The sequence below is a fragment of the Gambusia affinis genome, linkage group LG10, assembly GCF_019740435.1.
Source record: "Gambusia affinis linkage group LG10, SWU_Gaff_1.0, whole genome shotgun sequence".
Lineage (NCBI taxonomy): Eukaryota > Metazoa > Chordata > Actinopteri > Cyprinodontiformes > Poeciliidae > Gambusia > Gambusia affinis.
The window spans coordinates 17,128,042-17,154,049 of NC_057877.1; the positions used below are offsets into that span (position 1 = coordinate 17,128,042).

The window sequence follows — 26,008 nt, forward strand, 5'->3', positions numbered from 1 at the left end:
ATCATTTTGAAAAAACCGATCACGTTGTCCGATGACAATTTAGAAATACTTAGGATGCAAATTGGAGATGCCTGTATTAGAGTCAACAAGATAAAATCATATTTTAGAGATTCAAGGGAGAAATTGGAAGAATTAAAACGAGCGATCGACACTGTGGAATATACGAAAAAGTTTATAAGAGAACAAATGAAGCGGAGGGAATCAGAGGCTAAGAAACCAAAGGTGATAAAGGCTTACGAAATAATTGCAGACGGAATTGGGTTAGGTCTGATGGTTTTGGGGGCAGTATTGCTATGGCAAGGCTTTCAATTTTAATGGAGCCACCAGCTGAAGTGGTGAGTTTTACTTGGCAGAAGGTAAGTCGGTGGTCCCTGGACGAGATCTGGGTTCTGGGAACCGTGTACCCAGAACGAAGGTCACTTGGGCTTCGCCAGGCAGCTGGGCATTCCCTGGTACGGGGTCCAACTCTGGGAGCCGTCGCCTGGAGCCTCATGGCCAAGATCAGGTACCTCTGTACCCTGAGGTTGGTCAATGGGGCTCGGTACTGGTTGGTCCCAGCCCTGGGTCTGTTTCTGGTCCCAGCCTTGGTTCTGGTTCCAGAAATGGTACCAGCCCTGGTTCTGGGTGTGGTTCTGGTTCCAGACATGTACCCAGCCCTGGTTCTGCATCTGGTTCTGGGCCTGGTTCCAGATATGGACCCAGCCCTGGTTCTGGTTCCAGACATAGATCCAGCCCTGGTTCTGGGTCTGGTTCCAGACATGGATCCAGCCCTGGTTCTGGGTCTGGTTCTGGTTCCAGACATGGACCCAGCCCTGGTTCTGCGTCTGGTTCTTGGCCTGGTTCCAGACATGGATCCAGCCCTGGTTCCAGTCCTGGTTCTGGGTCTGGTTCTGGTTCCAGACATGGACCCAGCCCTGGTTCTGCGTCTGGTTCTGGGCCTGGTTCCAGACATGGATCCAGCCCTGGTTCCAGTCCTGGTTCTGGTTCTGGTTCCAGACATGGACCCAGCCCTGGTTCTGCGTCTGGTTCTGGTTCCAGACATGGATCCAGCCCTGGTTCCAGTCCTGGTTCTGGGTCTGGTTCTGGTTCCAGACATGGACCCAGCCCTGGTTCTGGGCCTGGTTCCAGTCCTGGTTCTGGTTCCAGACATGGACCCAGCCCTGGTTCTGGGCCTGGTTCCAGTCCTGGTTCTGGTTCCAGACATGGACCCAGCCCTGGTTCCAGTCCTGGTTCTGGGCCTGGTTCCAGACATGGACCCAGCCCTGGTTCTGGGTCTGGTTCTGGTTCCAGACATGGATCCAGCCCTGGTTCCAGTCCTGGTTCTGGGTCTGGGTCTGGTTCCAGACATGGACCCAGCCCTGGTTCTGGGTCTGGTTCTGGTTCCAGCCCTGGTTCCAGTCCTGGTTCTAGTTCCAGACATGGACCCAGCCCTGGTTCTGGGTCTGGTTCTGGTTCCAGACATGGATCCAGCCCTGGTTCCAGTCCTGGTTCTGGGTCTGGGTCTGGTTCCAGACATGGACCCAGCCCTGGTTCTGGGTCTGGTTCTGGTTCCAGCCCTGGTTCCAGTCCTGGTTCTGGTTCCAGACATAGATCCAGCCCTGGTTCTGGGCCTGGTTCCAGACATGGATCCAGCCCTGGTTCCAGTCCTGGTTCTGGGTCTGGTTCTGGTTCCAGACATGGACCCAGCCCTGATTCTGGGCCTGGTTCCAGTCCTGGTTCTGGGTCTGGTTCTGGTTCCAGACATAGATCCAGCCCTGGTTCTGGGCCTGGTTCCAGACATGGATCCAGCCCTGGTTCCAGTCCTGGTTCTGGGTTTGGTTCCAGCCGTGGGTCTGGTTCTGGTTCCAGACATGGATCCAGCCCTGGTTCTGGGCCTGGTTCCAGACATGGATCCAGCCCTGGTTCCAGTCCTGGTTCTGGGTCTGGTTCTGGTTCCAGACATGGACCCAGCCCTGGTTCCAGTCCTGGTTCTGGGTCTGGTTCTGGTTCCAGACATGGATCCAGCCCTGGTTCTGGGTCTGGTTCTGGTTCCAGACATAGATCCAGCCCTGGTTCTGGGTCTGGTTCCAGACATGGACCCAGCCCTGGTTCTGGGCCTGGTTCCAGACATGGATCCAGCCCTGGTTCCAGTCCTGGTTCTGGGTGTGGTTCTGGTTCCAGACATGGACCCAGCCCTGGTTCTGCGTCTGGTTCTGGGCCTGGTTCCAGACATGGATCCAGCCCTGGTTCCAGTCCTGGTTCTGGGTCTGGTTCTGGTTCCAGACATGGATCCAGCCCTGGTTCTGCGTCTGGTTCTGGTTCTGGTTCTAGACATGGATCCAGCCCTGGTTCCAGTCCTGGTTCTGGGTCTGGTTCTGGTTCCAGACATAGATCCAGCCCTGGTTCTGGGTCTGGTTCCAGACATGGACCCAGCCCTGGTTCTGGGCCTGGTTCCAGACATGGATCCAGCCCTGGTTCTGGGTCTGGTTCTGGGTCTGGTTCTGGTTCCAGACATGGACCCAGCCCTGGTTCTGCGTCTGGTTCTGGGCCTGGTTCCAGACATGGATCCAGCCCTGGTTCTGGGTCTGGTTCTGGGTCTGGTTCTGGTTCCAGACATGGACCCAGCCCTGGTTCTGCGTCTGGTTCTGGTTCCAGACATGGATCCAGCCCTGGTTCCAGTCCTGGTTCTGGGTTTGGTTCCAGCCGTGGGTCTGGTTCTGGTTCCAGACATGGATCCAGCCCTGGTTCCAGTCCTGGTTCTGGGTCTGGTTCTGGTTCCAGACATGGACCCAGCCCTGGTTCTGCGTCTGGTTCTGGTTCTGGTTCCAGACATGGATCCAGCCCTGGTTCCAGTCCTGGTTCTGGGTTTGGTTCCAGCCGTGGGTCTGGTTCTGGTTCCAGACATGGATCCAGCCCTGGTTCTGGGCCTGGTTCTGGGTTTGGTTCCAGCCGTGGGTCTGGTTCTGGTTCCAGACATGGATCCAGCCCTGGTTCCAGTCCTGGTTCTGGGTCTGGTTCTGGTTCCAGACATGGACCCAGCCCTGGTTCTGCGTCTGGTTCTGGTTCTGGTTCCAGACATGGAACCAAATCTGGTTCTGGTTTCAGACATGGAACCAAACCTGGTTCTGCGTCTGTTTCCAGCCCTGGTTCTGGTTCTGCTTCCAGACATGGACCCAGCCCTGGTTCTGGGTCTGGTCCCAGTCCTGCGTCTGGTTCTGTTTCCAGCCCTGGTTCTGGGTCTGGTCCCAGCCGTGGGTCTGGTTCTGGTTCCAGACATGGACCCAGCCCTGGTTCCGGCCCTGGTTCTGGGTCTGGTCCCAGTCCTGCGTCTGGTTCTGTTTCCAGTCCTGGTTCTGGGTCTGGTCCCAGTCCTGCATCTGGTTCTGTTTCCAGCCCTGGTTCCAGACATGGAACCAGCCAGGGCCCTCTCATTATGTAAGACCCAACTCTCCAGTCGATTCAGTAATATGTCACGGTCAACAGTGTCAAAAGCTGCACTGAGGTCCAACAGAACCCGCACTGTGGTTCTCCCACAGTCCGTATTTATATGGATGTCATTGAACACTTTCACGAGGGCAGTTTCTGTGCTGTGGTGAGACCGGAAACCAGATTGGAAGGAGTCAAAGCGGTTGGTTATCGTTAGGAAGCTATTTAACTGTTTACACACAACTTTTTCAATAACTTTGCTGATGAATGGGAGGTTGGAGATCGGCCTGTAATTCTGCAGTAGTGATTTGTCTAGATTGTTCTTTTTTATCAGTGGTTTGATTACTGCCGTTTTCAAAGCCTGGGGGAAAACGCCTGATGGGAGCGATAAGTTTACTATTTGGATCAGATCAGTAGCAACTACAGGCAGGACTTTCTTAAAGAAATGTGTGGGTAGGACATCCAGACAGCAAGAACTGGAGCTTAATTGACTTCTAATTTCCTCTAGGGTTTTACAATTAAGTAGTTGAAATTGGGTCATTTTTCCTGTATTTGTTTTGTTTGGGTTCAGTGTTGGTACTGACTTTATAGTGGATGTGCAGATTAATCCTCTGATTTTTTGAATTTTCTCTGAAAAGAAACTGGAAAACTGGTTGCAGGCAGCAATAGACTGAAATTCAGGTGGTAACGTGATAGGAGGATTTGTGAGCCTGTCAACTGTTGCAAATAAAGCTCGAGCATTGTTAATGGTTTTGTTTATGACATCTGCAAAGAAGGCCTGTCTTGCATGTTTGAGTGTTAAATGATAGTAACGTAGTTTTTCTTTATAGATGTCATAATGAACGTGAAGTTGAGTTTTACGTCTATTTCGTTCTGCCCTACGGCAGAGCTGTCTTGCAGATCTAACTATTTGTGCATTTCTCCATGGAGATTTCTTCTTACCAGACACAACCTTCATTTTAATTGGGGCAATGGAATCAATGATATCTGAAACTTTAGACTGAAAATCATTTACCAACTTATCTACGTCATTACAGCTTAAGAGTGAGGAAGATGAGTAAATTTGATGAAATGTTTCTGCTGTGCTTTCAGTGAGAGAACGTTTTGTGATGGTTGCTGTTTGTCCAAGTGGATTAAAGGATAAAGAACTTTCAAAGATAACAGCGAAGTGATCCGACAGGGCGGCATCAGTTACAGAGACATTGGAAATATTCACACCCTTACTGATAACCAGGTCCAGTGTGTGTCCTTGAGTGTGTGTTGCTTGTTTGACATGTTGTGTTAGACCAAAAGTCTCTAAGATATTAGAGAGCTTTTTAGCCCCTCTGTCTTGGGGGTTGTCAACATGAACGTTAAAATCACCAACAATTATTAAGCATTCATAATTAATACATACGAGAGATAGAAGTTCATTCAACTCAGTAAAGAAATTTTCCACATATGTTGGAGTTATGTATAAAGTTAGTGTTAAAGTCCGTTTGAGGCCTTTAATCTCAATTCCAAGATACTCAAAAGAAGTAAAGTGACCCAAAGAAATTTTACTACTATTTACTGTATTCTTAAATATTGAAGCCACGCCTCCTCCTTTTTTGTGTTTTCTATTCTCACTTAAGAAATTGTAGTTAGGAGGCGCAGATTCAATTAGTACGATCGGTTCATTATTGTCATTCAACCATGTTTCTGTCAGGAACATAACATCGATATTATGTTCAGTGATGAAATCATTGATTAATAGAGCTTTAGCACAGAGAGATCTGGTATTTAAAAGAGCTAATTTTAGTGACTTGGAGGCCAAACGTTCTTGAGTCTGAGGTTCCTTTAGGCAGGGGAACCATCTGAGGTTTGAATTAGGTCCACTGTATTTTATGTTTCTGTTTTTTGTAGCTTTTCTTGTAGTGATCCGGACAGGTAATGTCCTATTTTGCAGTGCCGGGGGGCCAGACACATTCTGGGGGAAGACGGGTGTAAAAATAATATCTGGACCCCGGCCTCAGACCTCAGAAACGCAGAGTGATGGATCCTCTGGGAAATCAGAGGCAGGTGGCTTAAATGTAGTGAGGTCTGTAGCATGAGTGCTAAGGAGAGACGTCCCAAGTAGAACCTGTTGATTCATTCCGTCTGTAAAATTGAGAAACTCTGGTCCAGAAGACATTTCTCCAAAGGTGTCTTGTGAATCCTGTGAATGAGTGGATGAGCCAGGAGGGGGCGGAGGAGGAAGGGAACCAGTCGCTCCGTCTCCAGTCGATGTTGTATCAGCTTGTTTTGGCTCCTGATACGTGGAGGGTTCCATCCTAATCAGACGTCCTCGAGCCTGTTCTTCTGAAGCGATGATGACGTTGCTGTCCTTGTTGATAAAATAAAAAAGGTTTGCAGTGAGTAGCTTTATCCCATGTTTATTAAGATTGCGTCCGCCTCTTCCAAAAAGGTGAAAGCGCTGCCAATAGATCCAGAGGTTATCGATGAAGGTCACTGAGCTGGTAGAGCAGGTTTTAATCAGCCATTTGTTTATCATGCCCAGCCTGGAGTGTTTTTCGTCTCCCCATTGAGGTGATGGAATTGGACCACTGAGAAATAACTTCATTTTTAATTTTCCCATAGTGTTCAAAAGAATATTAAAGTCCTTTTTCAGAATCTCAGATTTCTGCTTCGCCAGATCGTTGGCACCAACATCCACAACTAAACACTCAATATTTGGCTGATCAGCGGTTAGAGAGAGAACTTTGCGAGTTAAATCAGACACAGTGTCACCGGGAAAATAAATCACTCTGGTTTTCTTGGGATTGCAGATGTGACTGATTCCATTTATTGCTTCATCTCCAACAATAAGCACTTTTGGCGTACCTTTCGTTTTCCTGATGGTCGCATTGTCCTTTAGGGTCTTGGGGGGTGGATGTGTTGGTCTTGCCTCATTGTTGATGTTTGATGGTGAGGTTTCACTCAGAGGCTCAGGCTGGAGTGCAGAAAATCTGTTTTTCAGTGGGATTCCCACAGGGTCAGAATGTTTTGAGGTCTGGGCTGGTCGCTCTGTCCTTGGGAGCGGAGTCGGCGGAGCTGTTTTGGTTGCAGCTGCTTGTTTGTTTTTCTTCGGTGGAGCAAGTGTTGAAGTTGAGGGTGGGTTTCGGCTCAGAGCCGGCCACGCCGATTTGTCCAGGTGAGTGGTTCTCCCTGACAGTCGTCTCATCGGATCCGCAGTGTGAGACTTTTGCTTCGGCTTGGCACCCAGAGCATTCCAGGGTGGGCTGCTTGATGCGAGGCGTACGACCTCTCCGTCGTTTTGAGGAAGAGTTGTCTCGTTTCCACAGTTGGCGTTGATTTCAAAGTTCACCTCCAGCAGTTTGATCTTCATTTGTATAGACTGAAGTCGTTGTATAATACTGCTGAGGTCTCTGGGGTCGGCCGGAGGCATTTTGTCCTGGTTCAACTTGGAGATGAAGAAAAGTAAGGTAAAAAATAAAAGTAAGAAAATCCCTCGGTCCTTTAGGTTAGAAGTAATCCAGTTATGATGTCAAAAAAGTAACATATAACTATAAAAACTGTCACTTTAAAAATAACTCAGGCAAAGTTATCAGTAAGGACAAGAGAGAGCAGGATAAGCTGTTCCTCCTTCAGCTGCCACATGCACAATCACACCTCAGTGCCACTCTGCAATTATTAATGAAAAAGGATCTCCAACCAAGCAAATATGTGTAAAGACAAAAAATCTTTTATTGGACTTATATAATATTCAGTTTGTGTTTTCATGAACTGTTAGTCATTATCATCAAAATTAACTGAAACACCTGAAAAAAATAGATGTAATGTAGTATGAATTTTAATTTTTTAATTGAATTACAAAAATTACTGAAATCAATTAACTTTTCTCTGTTATTCTAGTCAGAAAAAAAATCTCTCATTTTAGGTCATTTAGGATCACCAGGATTCTAAATCACCTGTTTATTGCCACAATAAATAGAGAATGAATAGGTCAAATTTATTTTTGGTAGCATTGCTGTTGAACTGTATGACTTCGGTCAAATGTTTTGGACTTCCTTCCTCAAGCTTCTCAGAATAATTTACTAGAGCTCTGGTCCATTCTTCCTAACAGAACTGGCAGAACTCAGTGACCGGTAAGATGATTGGACATTCCCCTTATTGTTATGCTTGAGTATTATTGTTTGAACATATGAACGCAGCACCTTCTCATTGTGTCAAACCAGAAAGCAATGTGTTTGAGGGGTGGTCTTAATATACCTCCATAGGCATGTCTCCAATTAACTCAAATATCTGAATTAACCCATCAAAAGTTTCCAAATTTACGATATCATCATCTGGGCTTTTTTGTTGTTTAAAGAAATGGTAATTCTGCATGTAAATTTCAGATTTGAAGAATAAATCTCAAACATATTCTTTCTCTCATTATTGTGGCACTTAGCAAATATACCATAAATCATTTTGGTAATTCTATCTGACCTAAAACAAGACAAGTTGCCTATGATTTCAGCTGTATTTGTCTCAATATTCACTGTATAGAATCTCCTGGTGTCAACATTAGGTTTTTATGTCCCTCTGTTCTGGCTTCATAGGAGTCGGAGATGGAGACAGAAGAGGAGGTGGACATTTTGATGAGCAGTGACGTTTACTCTGCCACACTTTCCACCAAGTCCATCACTTTCTCGAGGGCGCAGACTGGATGGCTTTTCAGAGAGGATAAGACGGTTGGTGTTGGTTATTATGAGGTTTTGAAATTTCACACAGACTCACCTTTTAATAGGATGTTCTCAAGTTCATGAAGATCTACCTGGCCAATCTCTGGAGTTGTGGTCTGTTCCCACATATGGCAAAATGGGAATTTGATTATTGTTTAAAATACGGGGTCCTGAGCTGCTCTCCTTTCACAGTATTATGTAAATTGTTGACTCTTATTTTAAAACCAAACTTTCTTATTTCCTGTGTATTCATAGTTTAAATGTATAAATCACCCCTGAGACCTACATTTTTTTATATGTGTAGTTTATTTCTGTCATCCATCAATGTTAATATATGCAGTCAAGTCAAAAAAATATAGGACACACAAATAAATAATACACTTTTTATAAGTAATGTTTACATATTGATGTCTAGTCTTGTTTTTATTTGTGTGAGACTCACAGCATCTTAATTGGATTTGGATGCTCAATTTGCCATTTCAGGCCAGAAATATTAAATTTTTTTGCAAATGTCTCACATTTTCCTTAAGCAACATCTCATACATAATAGAGTTTTTGATGGTGAGCTAACCAGGTCTTCCTGCAGCAAAATACTCCTGAACCATGACACTTCCACCTCCATACTTCACACTTAGTTTGAGGTTCATTTCTTGAAATGCTTTATTGCATTCATGCCAAACATGAATGCCAAGTCCTCTATTCCGGTGTCCATTGTTTCATTTTAAACTCATCTCACAAAACACTGTTGTTCCAGAGGCCTGATCTTTGTCTTTGGTCTCTCTAGTAAACTTCTGTACTGTCTTCACTGTTTTCAGAGGTTTTCTCCTGGCACATTTCCCATGAAAGTCAAACTATTGCAGTCTCTTTGTGTTTGTACAGGGATATTATTTCATACCAACAGTAGTAAGACCTTGCTGTTGGTCACCATAAAGATATGTTAGGGGATTTGTTTTAGCTTCTGTCCTTGGGGTGAATTTATTTGGACAGCCAGACATGTTGGCAGTTTTCGTTTAATGTTGTTGATTATTTCCCCTAACAGTGGAATGACTTTATTTATTTTTGAGGCCTCCTTAAATCCTTCACCACATTTAAAGAGATCATCTTTCTGAAGACCGGAGACAGACCTTTCTATCTCAGCATGGTGTTTAGTCTCTCGTCAACCAGTCTATTCTTTTCATTATTCTGGTGAATAATGAGGTTCTAATGAGGTTCAAACCACATCTTATTGTGATACAATTAGATATGGTGTTAGCGCTTTTTAAAGGGGTGTCCTAATTTATCTTTCATCATAAATTGCATTACTTAACTTTATTCTAATGAACATTTTATGATCTTTTCTTCAGTTGTGTGTTTTGTCATACCACTTAACTCTCAGTATTGTCAGCCTTTTTGTTCAATATTTCTGAGTCCATATACGTTAAAAAGACATAGGCTTTCACAGTGTGTCATATTTTTTCACCTGACCTCAAGCTATTTGCTTTTACAATGTGATTACTTTGTGCTATTCTGACCCGAATACTCATATTTTCCTGCTATATTTGTGAAACCCGGCATGAAATAGAGTAAATAAATAAGAGAGGACCACAGGTGATGGGCTTGAGGTCAAAAACAACAAAGACGGGGCAGGAGGACAAATAGGTGGTGAATGAGATAACTTCTGTTTAGAGAGGAAATTGGTGATAGAGGAGGCAGACTGATCTGTTTCTTCTCTCTCCAGGAGCGCGTGGGAAACTTCTTGGCAGATTTCTATTCCGTGAACGGCCTTGTGCTGGAGTCCAGAAAGAGACGAGAGCATCTGAGTGAGGAGGACATCTTGAGGAATAAAGCTATTATGGAGAGTCTGAGCAAAGGAGGAAACCTCATTGAGCAGAACTTTGAGGTGACACTACATGTTGTTTGGACCTTTTATTGTTTATTGGAAAGACCGTAACCCTCTATTATCCCTTAATCTTTGTTAAATGTTGTCTCTACTACATAAATATAAAATGTTTCTGGTAATAAAGTGAAGTACGTGGTTCACTGAAAAAGTAGTCTGCAATTGGATGGAAAGGTCGGGGTTGCAACTTCGTCCCCCGCCACATTTCAGTGTTGCCTCGGGCAAGGCACTCAACCTCAACCTTTGAATGTCTGTGACGTTATTACACATAAATATAAATCCTGTTTACTTATACCTGCAGCGTAACCATCAGTCCAATCTTGAAACTGCATTGTCCCGCTGGACCCTTGGGGTAGGATCTGAGTCTCTCAGACTAAATAAGTCACAATATCTCACTGCTATTTGCATTTGGGGATAAAGCCTGTGAAAACAGCATGGATTTCCTGATGGACTTGGTTCAGAAATTTTGCATTTTGAAAAATTCCTACTTTTGGGGCAGATTATTCTTTGATGTCCTGTTTGTCAGCCACCCGGCCTGCATTTTAGACCCACTTCTGCCACCTTGTGGTGAAAGAATTAAAGCTTCACCTCCCCTCATGACATCCCCTCACTGTCGTATGTTCCAGTTTGCTTAGCAAGCTGTTGTCTGAACTCAACATTGAACTGGTCACACGGGAAACACAAAGCCTCTCAACACCCACTGGATGCCTTTTAACTGGCTCTCTTGTTTTTTTGTTCTTGTGCACTCTCTCTTGTTCTGTGGTAGGCTTTGTTTTTTCACATTGCCCTCTGTTGTCATCGAGTCCATTTACAGAGCTGTGAACGTGAAAAGCCAGGGTGACAGTGGACCTTAGCTCCATTTTAGGAATAGTTTACCTTCAATTTCAGCGAACAGGGCTACAACTGATGTGTTAACATTTGCGTGAGAGAACATCTGTAGGCTTAGCCAATTGTGCAAAACCTTTAAATGAAGCGTGACAGCATTGATGACATGAGGGATTTGTTTAAAAAGAAGAAAACAAAGAGAAAAAGTCAGAGGCCAAGAGGACTGGCACACCAGTAGATTCAGTTCTGAACAGCTTTTGTGTTCTCTGTTCTCATCACAACAACATGCCTGGACTGGTACACAGCGACATGCAGGAAAAACACATCTGCAAATCTAAGGTTGCTTTTCTTGGTTCTTTTTCACAAGTTGTTCAACTTTTTCTTGGGACATTAAGGTGACTTGTCATTGTCCCATAGTATTCTCCCCTTGTTGCTTTACCACTGCTTGAAAGAGATGGGTCAAATGGAGTAATAGTCAAACATTTTCATACATGAACATTGGCAAGAAGGAGTTAACATTCCAGGAGAATGTCAGTTTTAAGATTAACGGGATGGCACTTGTCGCATATCCATTTCAGGGACAGTCAGTAGAAGCTGTCCAATCCTAAAATAATCTGTAACTAAAGAAGAACACTTATTAGAGAAGGCTGAACAGAGATTCCTCTCTTCGGGAAAGATGATTTAGGCTTGAAAAGAAAACTTCTGCATCCTTTATACCTTTGGGGGGTAAAATTAATCGGAGGAAGAGATCTGATTACCTACCTGCACCAGCAAAACGTTTTACACCGTCTCACATTTCAAGATCCCTTCACTACAGTTGAATGGTTCACCTACAGTGCCTGTAATCACTCTGGTCCCCATCCTGTTCATCAAATAATCAGAAATATCTGTAACTTCTGTGTTGCTTTTATGTTGTAGACCATTACATAGTAGTTCATAATTGTGATAGGAGAGGAAAATGATGCATGATTTTTAAAATTTAAAGGAAAAACATTGATAATCGAGGACTTTTCAAAACATCTGTCACAAAGAACTTTGGATATAAATCAAAATAAAACCAGAATGAAATGCAGCATTAGTATTGCAGAATACTCATGGGCATTCAGATAGGCAAACAAAAACATTAAATACAATTCAGTTTAAAAAAAATAAAGTTAGCATCTTAATGGAAAGACTCTTCAATAGGTTAAGAACCACCACAAAGCAGAATCACCTTGTGATGTTATAAGAGCACTTTGATCAAATGATCAAGCCTAGCTGGTTTAAAAGGCTAGAATAAAAACTGGAACATTGAACATTGAACATTGAACTGACAATATGTATAAAGAATAACCACAGCCTACTTATTGAGTAATTATGTTACATAATCAGTTCACACTCAGAACCTGAGATGAGGATTTCAAAGGGCTGTATCCTCAGGAAGGAACTGATCTTGTGATGCAATTTAACTCCAGATCTTTTACTTGCATGATTATGAAATAACATTAACAATTCTCCCATTGTCTGAACAAAAGATATGAAGCTAAATGTTGGACCACATCACAGGCTTGCATTAAAAATAATTCTTGATGATTATAGTCCCCCTGGAGTGCAAACCTGAACTCAATATTAATGTCATTAGGAGTACCTAATAAAAACAGTTTTTGTGGTAATATTAATATTCCAAAGGACTGCTTAAATAGAGTATTCGTTGACTTTTTCTTAATCATAAATTCTTGCCGTGCATTCCAGTAATATAGTGTTGTGACAAGTTATTGTGGATTCAACTATGTGGACTTACCATAATTGCAGTATTAAACAGTATCTTGACTTCTGAATATTGTACATCCTAACTGTAAATATTTGCAAATAACTATTCCTTTCCTTTCCATTTTAGGGAAATAGATAACTTTGAATAAAATTTTACTTCCTTGATTATTTTGTTTGGGCTGTTATCATGGCGATGATTTATAAGTTCAGCCTTCCCTTTGTTCCTTTTAGCCAATGAGAAGGCAGTCTTTAACCCCCCCATTGCCCAACACTATTTCCTGGGAGGAATACATCACTGCAGACAATGGAAGGTAAGTGTCTAAAACTTGCTTTGTGAAAGATAAGTTTATATGATCAATATATAAATAATTTTTATTTGGAACATGATGGCATATTTTAAGATGTTGTCTTGTGTGCTGCATCTCTCTCCACAGAGCGCCTCATTTAGGAAGGGAGCTGGTCTGTAAAGAGAGCAAGAAAAACTTCAAAGCCACGATAGCCATGAGTCAAGACTTCCCTCTGGGCATTGAATCGTGAGTGTTTATTTTTAGAGGCCCTCTAGTCAGTCATTAAATAGATTAGTGATGAAAATTTGACTTCTCCAGTGATGCTGAGAAGTTTACAAAATCTTCATGGGCATTTATGAAGATTTTTATGAAGAATTGTCCACGTTTAACCATATGATCCCCGTCAGATGAAATGAAATTGACTTAAATATTCTGGAATGACCCAGGAAACACCAAGGCTCAAACCAGCAGATGCAGGAGCATCATCGCCACTGTGTGCAGTGAAGAAAGTTAAAGACAAGCCCAGAATGAGAGTGTTCTGACCAAGGAAGAAGTACTGTTTCAGAGTAATCACTTTCAAGTTTTACTGAAATCTGCAGCTGCCCATGTGGGCAAGTTTTCAGGTCTCATGGTCTGACGAGAGAAACTGAATTTAGTTTAAAACTTAATTAGAAGAAGAATGAAGAATCAAGATGAGCTTATTAGTCATAAAAACACTATACCAACTCTCAGCATGTTGGAAACAATGTCATGCTGAGTATCTCTCTTTTACTGGTGGGACAATGAAGAATAAAAACTTCCTCTAATCAACTTCCCTTCAAGTCTTCAGCTGGCAAACCACTTTAAGTTACCTCTGTCTGTCATTAAGAGCCAAATATTCAATCTAAGGTATGCCAGGACCTTGTTCATGCCTACCAATCAAATAACTTAAAACCTAAAAATATGACAACATTCATGTTGATCTGGAGTGCATGTAAAGGTCTAACCTGCGCTGCATATTTTTTCTTGTTGATAAAGCTAAATCTGTGACAATTATTACTTTTGCCCTCCTTCAGGTTATTGAATGTCCTGGAGGTGATTGCACCCTTCAAGCACTTTAATAAACTCAGGGAGTTTGTTCAGATGAAGCTCCCCCCTGGCTTTCCTGTCAAACTCGGTAAGCAGACACTCACTGCAGACCGGATCACTGCGGTTTGGGGAAATATTTCCATTTCACTCAGTGACTTGTGTTTTTGTGGTTTCTTGCAGACATCCCGGTCTTTCCTACTATTACAGCCACGGTCACGTTTCAGGAGTTCCGCTACGACGAGTTCGATGAATCCATTTTTACCATTCCCACTGACTACAAAGAAGACCCAAGCCGCTTCCCTGACCTTTAACCTCTCGCCTTGGTTTTTAATCCCACAAAACACACCTTTTATGAATGGAAACCCCTGTCACAAGCTCAGACTCTGAACACAGACCGTACAGCAGCAGGATGAGAAGACCCACAGGATCAGCTCTGCAGAGGAGTTGACGTCAGTCGATGTGAACATAAGCTGAGGCGTTGCTGATTCTTACTCTAACCTCCAAATCTGACACAGCGCAGCAGGAAATGTAGGTAACTGAGATTTTTTATCAAAGGGCATTGAAGTAAAAAAACATGACAGCAGAGCACGGGGCTTTATTTATATGAGGAAAGAGTAGAATAAAGAACGACCAGTTCAGTTGACACTTTGTATTTAAGTCTGTGTTGTTTTTAAAGGGATTGTGTCTAACTGACATGTAGTGACGCACTGATGATACTGTGTGAGATGCTTTTATGGGAAGTCTGCTCAGAGTTCATTTTGGACAAAACCATCTCGCAATGCAAAAACCTTTCAAGTTTTTTCTACTTACTGCCAATACAAAAAGTAAAATCATATACTGCTGAAACCAGATATTTATATACATTAAAAAAAGACACATTTTTGTCACTGACACTCTCTTCTTGTTTTAGGTCTACTAGGATTACTAAAATTAGTTTTGTGGGTTTTTTTTTTCCCGTCCAAAATGTTTCCATTTATTTCCTTAGTATTTAAACTGTATTACTTGAGTTAAACTGGTTTAAATATGTTGGTGTCTTGCTCACAGGTGATTGTAGGACAGAATGGAAAATGGTCCATTTGTTCTGGGATGTACACGCCCATTTCAAACCAAAACACATACTTGTGTAAGTGTGTAATTCCCTTCCCAATATATTGGGCGATTTCATTTGATTTTCCCGTGATATCACACAACATGGGATTAGTTTGAGGTGTTGACATAAAATACATCCACAAGTGAGCCTTCAGTTAACTATTAAAAGCCAACAAAAGCAAACTTTGCCTTTGGGCTAACCAAAATTATTAAAAAGGAATTGTAGTATATGAATGACGAAAGTAATCAAATTCATTCAATCAATTTTATTTGTATAGCACATTTCAGCAACAAGGTGGTTCAAAGTGCTTTGTTTCATAAAAACACATAAAAGTCATAAAAACAATGTAATCACTAACTGAGAAACCAGTAACTACATTACGTTTTCCTGATTTGATTTAAAGGAACTCAGTGTTTCAGCTGTTTTGCACTTTTCTGGATATTTGTGCAAAATAGCACAAGTGTTTTGTTCCAGATTTGTTTCCAATCTGGAACAAATTCCAGAAGCTGAATGCTGCTTCTCCATGTTTGGTTCTGGGGATGCAGAGCAGAACCAGAAGACCAGAGCAGTTTGGAGGGTTGATACAGGAACACCGGATCTTTAATGTATTTTGGTGCTAAGCTGTTTTTTGATTATTCTGGTATTTAGCAAATAGAAATATTTTTGCTGTCCTAACTGATTTAAAACAGATAAATTTTTTCGTCTTTTCATACAGTGTATGTAAATGTCTGGTTTCTACCTTAAAATTATTACAATGCTTAATGAATTACTTCCACCAATCACTGATAACATATTTACTGAATCAAAAGACATGCAATGACAACGGTACATTTGGGAAAATAAGTTCTTTTTTTATGTTTTCAGGTCAACATCAGCGTTTTAAAAGAAAAATATTCTTCCTTTGCAAATAGCAAAAATGTGTAATTGTTTGTGTTGGGCAAAGATTTTCACAAGCATGGAGTCGTATCACTACACTTGGTCACTGTTTAGACTCTCTAGGACAGCTCTTCAGTTTAAAGACTCTTGTTTTGTGATGTCAAACTTTCAATTGAGCTTCTGAAAGATCAAAGTTTCAGCTGCAGATCTTCACAATACATCAGTCTCAATAAGCAGCAGTGAGTCTTACGTTGTGCTAATTAAACCTTTTGTTTTTTATTTCACATTTTAATCTGTGTAGCAAATCTGTTCAAGCAGGTTCTATATGGACAACACAGATTTTAAGGTTTTAATTATTACAGCATACAGAGTTAAAACATAAAGCCAGGGCTTTTGCTCTGTGCAGTATATTTGTTGGGTTTTGGGTGTTGGTTTGTCTGTTTTTAATTCTTTGAACTGACAAGAGTAATTTCATTTTTTATGTAGCATCTGGGGTTATCTTATTGGTTATTATATCTCTTATTGGTTTGTAAGTTGTGGTACATTTTTCTACACACATTTGTTTAAATGAGCAGTAATCTCTGAATTGTTTGATCATCTTTTTCTTCAGTAATGCATCTCTTTGATATGTTTGGACGAATTTATTTGAGGTTATATTTAAAAAAAAAAAACAACAACAACAAACAAACAAGCACAAAACACCTGCAAAGATTCCATCTGAAAAGATGAAACAAAGAAACTGAACTGTTCTTGTTCATAAATGACTGCAGGATATTCCTGTTGTACAGGTGGATCAGTCTTTCAGCAAATATTGCTTTTATTTAGTTCCAATTTTGTTCGTTTGTTCCAAACTGCTTTAGGTTCAGCTAGTGGAGGTGTGTCTCTTCTTCCATTTCTGTGTTTTATTTGTTAATTTCCTAGCTCCACTTGCTCCAATTTTAAATGTTTTCTATATGCATTTCTCCATTAAACTACATGTCAGTTGTACAGCTAAAAACTGTTCTATAAGTCAGCAACACTATTTTCATATAAAATATACTAAAAATAAAAATTCCTCATATCTGTCTGGATGTTGTGCTTCTTCAGTTTAATAAGGGCAAAATATACATGCTGCTCTTCTCTTACTACAAACCTCAGGAAACTACACAAGTCAGTAAAATATTTTTAATTATTTCAATTTTAATGATCTGGTATTGTTGCTACAGAAAGGTTTTCCTTGGAAAATACGTACTATAGATGTACATATTTCCAATAAAGAATATATTTAAAAGTTTTAGATTTTACATGAAGTGTATTTGATTCCTTGTTTTTTGCACATATTAATCCTTCAGATCATCAAATGCATTTTTGATATCAAAAATATCTTGTGTAAATACAAAAAACAGTATTCAGATTTTATTTAAGGAAAAAAATTTTAATTAACATGGCCTTATAGCACATTTCAACAAAGTGAACAAACAAAAGAAACAAGAGTGGCAACACAGAATAAAAAGTTATAATTCAGACTAAAACGAATCAATGTTGCAGTTATTAGTCAAAGGCAATTCTAAATAAATTAGATTTTAGCCTTGATTTAAAGCAACTCAAGTGTTTTAGTAGCAGTTTTCTAGGAGTTTGTTCCAGATTAAAGGAGCATGGAGCCTGAATGCTGCATTCTCTGAGCTACATTATTTCTATACTTTATGTCCAGGTGTTAAGGTAGAACCATTGTTAACCTAAAAACATATTTATGATTCCAAATATGACTTGATGCAAAACACGAAAACAAGCAAGCAATATTAAGTACAGGTCAGTAGTTTTCTGATGGCAGGTTGGATTAAAGCTGAGCACACCTGGCTCCTCCTGTAATAGAGGAGTTATTCAGCAACACAATTATTTAGACAGTGCTTTTATTTAAAACCCAGTTTTCATTGTTCCATGACATTCCTTTGTACAGTAAAGTTTTGCTAGTGTGTTTGTGCCTCTTGACCTGATTCAACATGTACATTTAACAGACATTTCATCCAGACTTCAGCTGCTCCAATCCCAAACGTTTTCTGTGACAATTTATATCAACTGTACAGCAAAAATCCCAAAATAGGACATACTAAAAAGTAGAAACAGTGGACATTATGCTGCAGCAAAAGCTAAGTTGTGTTAGTTAGCTACAGTAATTCAAAAGTACACTTCCAGAAATAACATAATAGATTCATTTTAACTGCATAAATGTTTATGTATTATTAAATCAATTATTACTTCTCTGCCTTAAGTAGAGTTGAAGCCACGTTGTTTTGTAATTGTTAAACAATGTATTGGAGCCAGTTTACACACATCTATATTTCTGGTTAACAGCTTCATGACAGTGCATTAAAGTTAATCTTAACTTTGCCACAGTTTGAAGAAACATGGTGCTGGTTGATAAATAACAAGGAAAAGATTAGAACAAGTCAAGACAAGAGAGGTGGGGGAAAAGAATCCTACTGAAAATGTTCAATGTTCAGTTTTCAGGAAAACTATACAGCATTAAAAACATGATCTCTAAACAAATGGCATAAATCATAGTTTAAAAACCATATTTCATGTCATTTGCATTTTAGTCCTGATCTTATCTTTACAAAAATGATCCGATCTAGGCGCTCTGTCCACAAGGATTTTGCTGTTAAGATAAAAACCTGCTAACAGTGATCAGGCACAGACATAATGAGGCCCAGATTAGGAATATGAAAAGAATTCAGTAGATGGTGGCACAGAAAGTTCTTAGTCGCTCATCTCCATGTCCTCCTGATGGCGATCATCGCCGTTTAGTTTAGACCTTTTGGAAGATTTACGCTCGTCTCGCTCCACCTCCTCTTGATCTTTGGGAGATGACACAGAATCCGATTCGCTCCTCCTCTCATCTTCCTCCTCCCCTGCTTTGTCGCTGTCGTAGCCTTGCTCCTCTTCATCGTAGTCCCGTGTAACCTGAAACACCAGAGTGTCCCGTCACTCAACAAACATGGGAGGTTTTATTTGCATATGAAAGCACAGATGAAGCTAAGTAGCTCCAGCATCTACAGAACAGCTTTCAGTCTGGGGTATTTTAAGATCAGGGGTACATGTGAGAATTTGTTTCAGGACACGTACTTTTACGTCGCCTTTCTCGCTGTCGGATTTGCGGTCCCGCTCTCGTTCCTTGTCTCTGTTCTTCTTTTTCTTGCTGGTGGAGCGTTCTCGTTCGTCTCTGGTGTGGTTCCGCTCTTCCCTCCTGTCCCTATCGCGGTTCTTCTCGCGGTCCTTGTCCTTCTTCTTTTCTTTCTTGTGGCTGTTAAAGTAACACATCCAGCCTGTCAGTCGGCTCGTTTCGATTAGTTATACAGGAAAGACATAAAAACTCACCGGCTGGAGGACGGAGACGTGGAAGGCCGTTTCCTTGGGGACCGGGAAGCAGTGCGACTTCGTCTGTGCCTCCTAAAACCCGACCAGGATTAGACTATAGATGAACCACGCAAGATGATGCCTGTCTTTACTTTTAGCAAGACACGGCAACTCACCGACTGATGCTGCGAGTCCTCCTGGCACTGCTGTAGCTTTTAGGAGGCGTCTTGGATTTTTTCTTGGACTTTTCTTCTTTTCTCCTGTCCCTGTTAAACAAATAAAACATCTAAAAGTGCCTTGGTGCAAGCAGACATGGGTTTTGTCATGACGACAGCATTAACCCAGACATGTGGTCAGTAAGACTTCAGAGAGCTGTGGACCTGGATTTGCTGCGACGGCTTCTGTCCCGAGAGCGAGTCCTCTTCCTCCTCGGACTCTTGGATCGCCTCCGGCTCCTTGAATGGGAACTTCGCTTAGATCTGCTGTTTGAACGTCTGTGTAAAATATATACGAGTATATATTTTAAGTAATTTGAAACTGTTAGTGAAAAGCTAATTTTACTTGATTGTTTTCTTTACCTGTGTTTTGACCGAGACCTCGAGCGTTTGCGGCGCGACCTTGAAGGAGATCGGGAATGTTTGCGCTTGTCATCTTTCTTACCTGCAGGCATTGAGAAGACAAAATAAGTTGAGGAGTACAAATCTAAAACCTAAAAATCAACTGAGTTTATTTTTTTCCAATAAGCATTAACCATAAACCCCTAAAGTATTCTCAGTGTCTGTGTAATGAATCTATGCGAGTTTTCTTCTTTTGAATGAATTTCTAATATATGGAGATGCATTTCAAGCAAATTAATTCCTAAAGCTTTCCAACGTGGTTTAAAGGTTAGAGCACTAAAAACTGAACTCACTTCCAGGTTCGATGGCAGCAGAAATCAGAGACTGGGCCTCTCGGACTCTCTTCATCGCCTCTTCAATCTCCTTGTTGGAGGAATCTGGCTTCAGACCTGGGGCCAGGTTTAATCCGGCTGCCAGTGGGTTCAGTCTGCAAAAACCATTCTTTACATTTAAAAAAAATACATAAGACAACAGTAACACTGCAAATTTAGAAAAGAGAAGTTTCTTACTTTGGGTCAATAGACTGCATAAGCTTGAGGAAGTCCGCAGAAAAAGCCTGAGGAAGAAATGAGAGAGATGACACTTTAGTAAGAGAATTAAATGTTTCCCATGTTGGGTCTCCAACTGTAGCAGATTCTTACTTGGGGACACATGTTGGGCCCCGCAATTCCCATAGCAGCTAATTGGTCCATGGTGGGAGCCCCAAGACCGCCGAACGGGTTTGCTCCTATCTGCAGTGTCGAACATTCACACACTTAACACACTCAGAAACACCAGTTTCAATAACAATAATAATCATAATGCAAAGGTGATATGAAGACTGACCGAGGCCAGAGGGTTGGGTGTTGGAAGAAGACCTCCTCCTGGCATCATTCCTGCTACAGCGTTGGCTGGAGCCAGAAGCGACATCGCTTTAGATTCATCAGGAATGACTCCTGAAGAAAAAAATGAAAAGATCTCAGCTCATGTTCAGGGGCAAAAAAAACGTCAGCAACACTAAGACAAGACTTTCAGACAAGCCACCTCTGTTTAACTACATTGTATTTAAAAACATGGAAAAATAAAAATCCGCTTTTTGTCTTGTCTGTAAATCTTGATACCTGACTTTTTTTTGTGAAAGTGTAACTGTGGGATTAGTAGCTATGAGATTAAAAAAAATAATCACAATACACACTGTGATCAACACTGCCAAGATTTTATCACCTGTACTTGTTTTTTAAGTCATGAACCAAACGTTAGCAAGCACAGCCAGTTGTCCAGCGGGATGTGCTCTCAAATTTCATTATGAACAAGCGACTCGCGCCGGCTGCTTCGCTATAAAGCACACAAAAACATTGAGATACAAAACAAAAAAACAAAAAAAACAAAGTTTATGATTTAGATGTGGAGACAAAGATACATTTCAACATCACTTACCACAACTTCGATTAAAAATACTCAGTTGTACCTTTACCCGCCTCTTCCTTACATTAGCATTCAAGAATAAACGTGGCAACCACATTTCTGTAATGCTACATTTAAACCAAAAATACAATGTGCAAAATGCTACACAAACATAATATGTGCTAAACAGTTAAGGTTTAATGGCAGCAATAATGAGAAAATGACATGAAAGATTATGTCCAGAGCTGAAGAGAACCAAACAGTAAAATCAAAGAAAAAATCTTATCAGACGACCATCCATGGCTGTGTAATCTGGAAACAGGCTAATTTTAATAATAAAATATTTCCTTTATTTAAAAAAATAAATAAAAATAAAAAATAAAAGAGAGAGAAAGAGAAAAAGGGAGGGAGGCAGGGAGAGACATCTGATTTCACACACACTCATTCACACCGACAGACACTTGAGAAACGGGGTAAGGCTGCGGAGGACAAAACTGTTGGTGGCATTTTCAGCAGGGCCTGGAATATAGGGCTGGCTGAACCAGGAAAAACAACTGTAAAACACAACAACAAAAGAAACACCACTGTTAAACGTTAGAGTGACTCAACTCCATCAGAGCTATAAGTATGGAGAGGGACAGTTTCCAAAAGGCATTTTTACAGCTACATCAAGCAAAGCTTTAAGACTAAGAACACCATTTTATTACCAAATGCAGCACGTACGAGTATAATAAATATGAATATCATAGTTACTTTGGCATCTCCATATGGCCGGACTATAACTATAGATTTCCCAGCATGCACACCTGACTTGTCCACTTATCATTTGATCTTGCTGTGTGATGTCCCATATATTTTTTTTTCTAAATGTGACTGATTTAACACCTTGAAGCAACAACAGATCTAGATCCAGTGTTTATCATTTTCTATAAATCTTGTTTTGAAGACACATTTAGGCTAAAGTAAAATAAATTGTGAAAGTTCATCCAACAACAATTTCTATATCTAACTAGTTTCCTGAGACCAATTAGTGCTTTTTGAGGTTAAAGCAAGTTGTGGGACCCAATTAAATGTTGTTTTTTGTGCGTGTGTTTTTAGCTATATAAGTCATATTTCCTTCACCTTAAGTGTCTAACCTGAAAGTTTATGTTAAAATTGTAAAATTTAAATGGCATAAAATGTCAAATTTAATATATCTTATTTTTTTCTATGTTTATACTTCAAAAATTTCTGCATAACATAAAACATAGATAAATCTACCAGTCAGTTAAATAATTTTGTTTGAGCTGCATCATGTTTGATCTCTAGATTTATCAGTGTGGCACATTTTCTTGATGGTGACGGATATCTTATTCTACACGATTTACCCATAACTTCTGCATGCCTACTTAGCATAGCACATTATCTGCAAAATAAGGACATTCACTTGAGAAATAACTCTGCACAGCTATCTTTTAAGAAAGGATGCCTTGAACAGAAAGAAGAAAAAAATCAAGTTAATATTTTACTGCAGGGCAAGAAACCGTAGGAGCTTGTGAATCTGGTGCCTTTTTTTTTTTTTTCTAACCGCCTGACGGCAGCAGAGGACCACTTTCAGTCTGCATGGATGGGGCTCTCTGCAAATGACTTGTCCACTATGAAAACCACAACACAAATAACAGAGAGAGAAGTTTACAGCTGATTGTAAGACAGAGACACAAATGTACATTTCCCTTAAAAAATATATTTAAAAAAAAGCTAATAATGGTTTAGGTTCGGCTAATTCTACCCAGTATACCTTAAACCTGCGATATTACAGACAGAAATAGAAATGTGAATGGCAAAGGGACAGACTGGACACCCACCTTCAGCAAAAGGAACCACGATCAAGGCCCTGTCCACGAAGACGGTGTTCGTCAGATGCTGGGACACTCCGACAGACTCAGGCTCATTGAATTTTACAAAACAGACACGGGAAGTCACAGGCAAGGGAGAGTCACTGGAAGAAAATACAGACGTGTTGTGCAAAGAATACAAACATCTGAGAATCAACAAGCCCTTTTCCTCCTTGCTGCCGGAAAAACTGGTTCATAATGGATTTCTGCGACAGCATCCCAACAGTTCCAAAGTAATCCAGTTTTACTATTTCCATTAATCTAACTGTGACTTTTAGGGAATATCTGTTTAATCTCTAGTGCATTTTATTTGTTCATCTCTCCTAAGGGGATCTATACATTTTTGGATGTAGAGCTGCTGCAGGTAGCTGTCATACCTAAGAACATTAACTATTATAATACATAAATATCTACATTTCTAGTCAACAATTTTATTTTTTCTTCATTCTGTTTTTTTAAAGCAAAAGTATAGATTGTTTTCCTTCAAAGCATTTTATGTGTTTACTGCCATTTGCAGCAACATTCATCTATACGTTTATACACTTAATGTTTTCACAACATTTTCAAAACATAAAAGATATTTTTAATCATTATGGTCCACACAAGAAACCGATTTTGAGCCCAGCCAGGCTAAGTAATCATCCAGTTGAGTGAAATCTATATGGGGTCTGGGTTAGTCTAATGTAAAGAAAAGAAAAAAGACCAGATTACAATCTTATTACTTTACACCCAAAAACAAAATACAACACCTGATCTTCTGCAGGCACCAGACACATTTACATTGGACCAAATAAGAAAAACAAGATGTAGCACATATTTTAAGTTGTTTATTATTTCCCTCTTGCTTATTACAACTCTACTAATTTTATTCTGAAACTTTTGATAATAGGAAAAGCACCAGTTGCTTTACTTTTACAAATCAATAACAAAAAAAGCTTAAAATCTCTCTGAAGGTTTTATTTAATTATTACAAATAGTTGGATAAAAAAAACCACTACATTTTATAATAATTTATTACTAAAGCAGAAAAAGCAAAAACAGTTATTTGTTTAGTTGGCCTCATAATTACGGTCTGAAGAGAATTAGAAATTTAAATATGTGTTCTTGGAGAAAAAAACAACAACAAAACCATTCAGGATTTCCATGGATGAACTGACGGGGAGGCGGTAAAACATTAGCATTAGCATACAGCCAGGCCTCTGGTGATTCCAAAGGCCTTGCTGCCAGAAACAAGCTAACGCAGACTAAGCAGGGCTTTTTTTCTGAATACTCACTCAGGTGGAAACAGCTTGAGCTCCTCTATGGTTCCGAGAAACCCAAACAGAATCCTCATTTGCTCGGACGTTGTGCTCGGGGAGACATTTGTCACCTGGATGACGTGAGTGCTGGAGCTCATTTTCACACGCGCTAATTAAGCTAGCCAGCCCTCTGCTAGTGCACGAAAGTTAAAATTAAGCTAATATTAAAGCTCAGAGTTTAAAAAGCAACAGGCCTCTATGAAACCCGAGCATGTCTTCTGTAGGTATAAAAATGGGGATGCTTTCAGCGGACAGATGCCCTGGTGCTGCTTTCAGGGACAGTTTGTCACGCTCCCACTATGCATAAACATAATAAATCTGAAACTGGATGGATGGGTGGCTGGCTGGCTGGCAAGAAACCTGACATAAAACTCTTAGTGCATGTTTACACTACTTGTACTACTTCTTCTTCTGGTGTTGAGAGTGAAAAATATTAATTGAAAGTATCTTTTAACCTAGATACCTTTAATAAGGAGTATTTTCCTCATAATTAGTGTGTTTAAAACTATCGAAGACTGACGTCCTGTGAAGGGGTTAGTGCTTGCCTACGGGTTTACACGATTTTAGAGGAATAGGACTCATAATTCGGATCGTACCTGAAGGAAGCACGACTGAAGTGGGCGTGGCTAAACTTGTGTCACAGGATCTGGTTAAATTATTAGCAGGCAGCTTCTGCTGCAGACATTTAGACATGTGCTTAGCTTAAAATACCGAAAACGAGCGACATATGAAAATATCGTGATGTGTTGAGAGCGGCAGAGGTATGAAATGATTTAAATTAGTTTCAGCAAGTGAAACCTTCTATCAACATATCTAAAATAAACCTTAGCAACATACATCTCGGAGCAAATCCTGTCGCTTGCTAACGTAGCAGCACCCTTATTACTTGTCAACAAGTTACTCTTGTGTACATTGATGAATTACATTTGATTGCATATCAGTTAGTAATAGAGACGTTTCTGTCCAGTGATGATAATAATGACCGTGCTATCTCTAGCAAACTGTTTAGGTGAAGACAACGGCATTAAACAGCCATTTACTTTCTGTAACTGCATGTACAAATTGAATTAATCCTTTTTGCATGATGAATTTTGAATGGCGATAGTTGAGTTTGTCTCAGTGAAGCTTTGGTTCATGCTGCTGCTTTGGGTAAAATTTATGTTTTTGTCTGAGCTTTATATTTTGTTTGCTTTATGAAGACGAAACTGTCAATGGTAGAAATAACAGAATGCTGAGAAATGCAAAAAATAAAAAAAATAAAGTAAAGAAGACATCCATGTAACTTCCTGTTAGATAATTTCCAATGTGTTTATGCAAATAATAATTAAATAATGAAAAAATAAACATGCAAATTAAAAGCATCATTCCATACAGAAATACCAATAGGGATTAAAACCCAACCACTCTTTATGCTGTATGCTTGTTTTATGTTCACAATGGCACATGGACTGAAAACGATTAAGAAAGACAGCAATAAGAAATAAATTCTTTTAAAAGACTTGATTGCAAAAAAGCACAAATATAACAGATTAAATGTTTTGAAATAATGTATTTGGTACAATTTTATTGCTGTGATGTGTATTTCTTTCTTTATTTTGTTAATGATATTTTTGAGGATATATTATATCCTGATAATCTGATG

General features: G+C 40.3%; 3 protein-coding genes across 10 annotated transcripts in view; 2 read left to right on the forward strand and 1 right to left on the reverse strand.

The window, feature by feature from the left end:
- Positions 1–63: 63 nt before the first annotated feature.
- On the forward strand, positions 64–14,251 carry LOC122838712 (ankyrin repeat domain-containing protein 13C). 3 transcript variants are annotated; one of them, XM_044129601.1, is made up of 7 exons: positions 64–222; positions 7,968–8,099; positions 9,808–9,969; positions 12,772–12,851; positions 12,975–13,073; positions 13,883–13,983; positions 14,076–14,251. In XM_044129601.1, the coding sequence occupies exons 1-7, from the start codon at positions 187–189 to the stop codon at positions 14,204–14,206; spliced, it is 741 nt and encodes a 246-aa protein (XP_043985536.1). In that variant the 5' UTR covers positions 64–186; the 3' UTR covers positions 14,207–14,251. The 3 variants fall into 3 exon arrangements, with proteins under 3 accessions (XP_043985536.1, XP_043985538.1, XP_043985537.1); XM_044129603.1 differs by lacking the exon at positions 64–222 and adding an exon at positions 6,550–6,556; XM_044129602.1 differs by lacking the exon at positions 64–222 and adding an exon at positions 7,042–7,091.
- Positions 14,252–14,339: 88 nt separating this feature from the next.
- Positions 14,340–26,008, forward strand: part of xxylt1 (xyloside xylosyltransferase 1) — a 34,638-nt gene continuing 22,969 nt past the window's right edge. The window contains exon 1 of one of the 2 annotated variants that reach the window (XM_044129600.1): positions 14,340–14,423. The gene's annotated coding sequence lies outside the window, so the exon portion shown is untranslated. Of the gene's footprint in view, positions 14,424–24,978; positions 25,128–26,008 lie in introns of those variants that run through there. The other variant, XM_044129599.1, reaches the window with a different exon arrangement.
- LOC122838710 (serine/arginine-rich splicing factor 11-like) lies at positions 17,254–24,655 on the reverse strand. 5 transcript variants are annotated; one of them, XM_044129594.1, is made up of 12 exons: positions 24,343–24,655; positions 23,039–23,172; positions 20,637–20,746; positions 20,453–20,542; positions 20,321–20,367; positions 20,105–20,238; positions 19,773–19,854; positions 19,575–19,688; positions 19,371–19,460; positions 19,216–19,287; positions 18,964–19,141; positions 17,254–18,801 (listed from the first exon to the last, which is right to left on the reverse strand). In XM_044129594.1, exons 1-12 carry the CDS (start codon positions 24,462–24,464, stop codon positions 18,598–18,600), a joined length of 1,377 nt encoding a protein of 458 aa, XP_043985529.1. In that variant the 5' UTR covers positions 24,465–24,655; the 3' UTR covers positions 17,254–18,597. The 5 variants fall into 5 exon arrangements, with proteins under 5 accessions (XP_043985529.1, XP_043985533.1, XP_043985532.1 ...); XM_044129598.1 differs by adding an exon at positions 21,015–21,125 and having other exon boundaries at positions 23,039–24,654; XM_044129597.1 differs by having other exon boundaries at positions 20,637–21,125; positions 23,039–24,654.

Excerpts from the sequence above, each read along its gene's own strand:
- LOC122838712 (XM_044129601.1), top strand. The coding sequence starts at position 187 with ATGAAGCGGAGGGAATCAGAGGCTAAGAAACCAAAG. Across the intron at positions 8,100-9,807 it reads TTTTCAGAGAGGATAAGACG|GAGCGCGTGGGAAACTTCTT; the intron begins GTTGGTGTTGGT and ends TTCTCTCTCCAG. Across the intron at positions 9,970-12,771 it reads TCATTGAGCAGAACTTTGAG|CCAATGAGAAGGCAGTCTTT; the intron begins GTGACACTACAT and ends TGTTCCTTTTAG.
- LOC122838710 (XM_044129594.1), bottom strand. The coding sequence starts at position 24,464 with ATGAGCTCCAGCACTCACGTCATCCAGGTGACAAATGTCTCCCCGAGC. Across the intron at positions 19,689-19,772 it reads AGGTCTCGGTCAAAACACAG|ACGTTCAAACAGCAGATCTA; the intron begins GTAAAGAAAACA and ends TATTTTACACAG. Across the intron at positions 18,802-18,963 it reads GCGAGAAAGGCGACGTAAAA|GTTACACGGGACTACGATGA; the intron begins GTACGTGTCCTG and ends CTGGTGTTTCAG.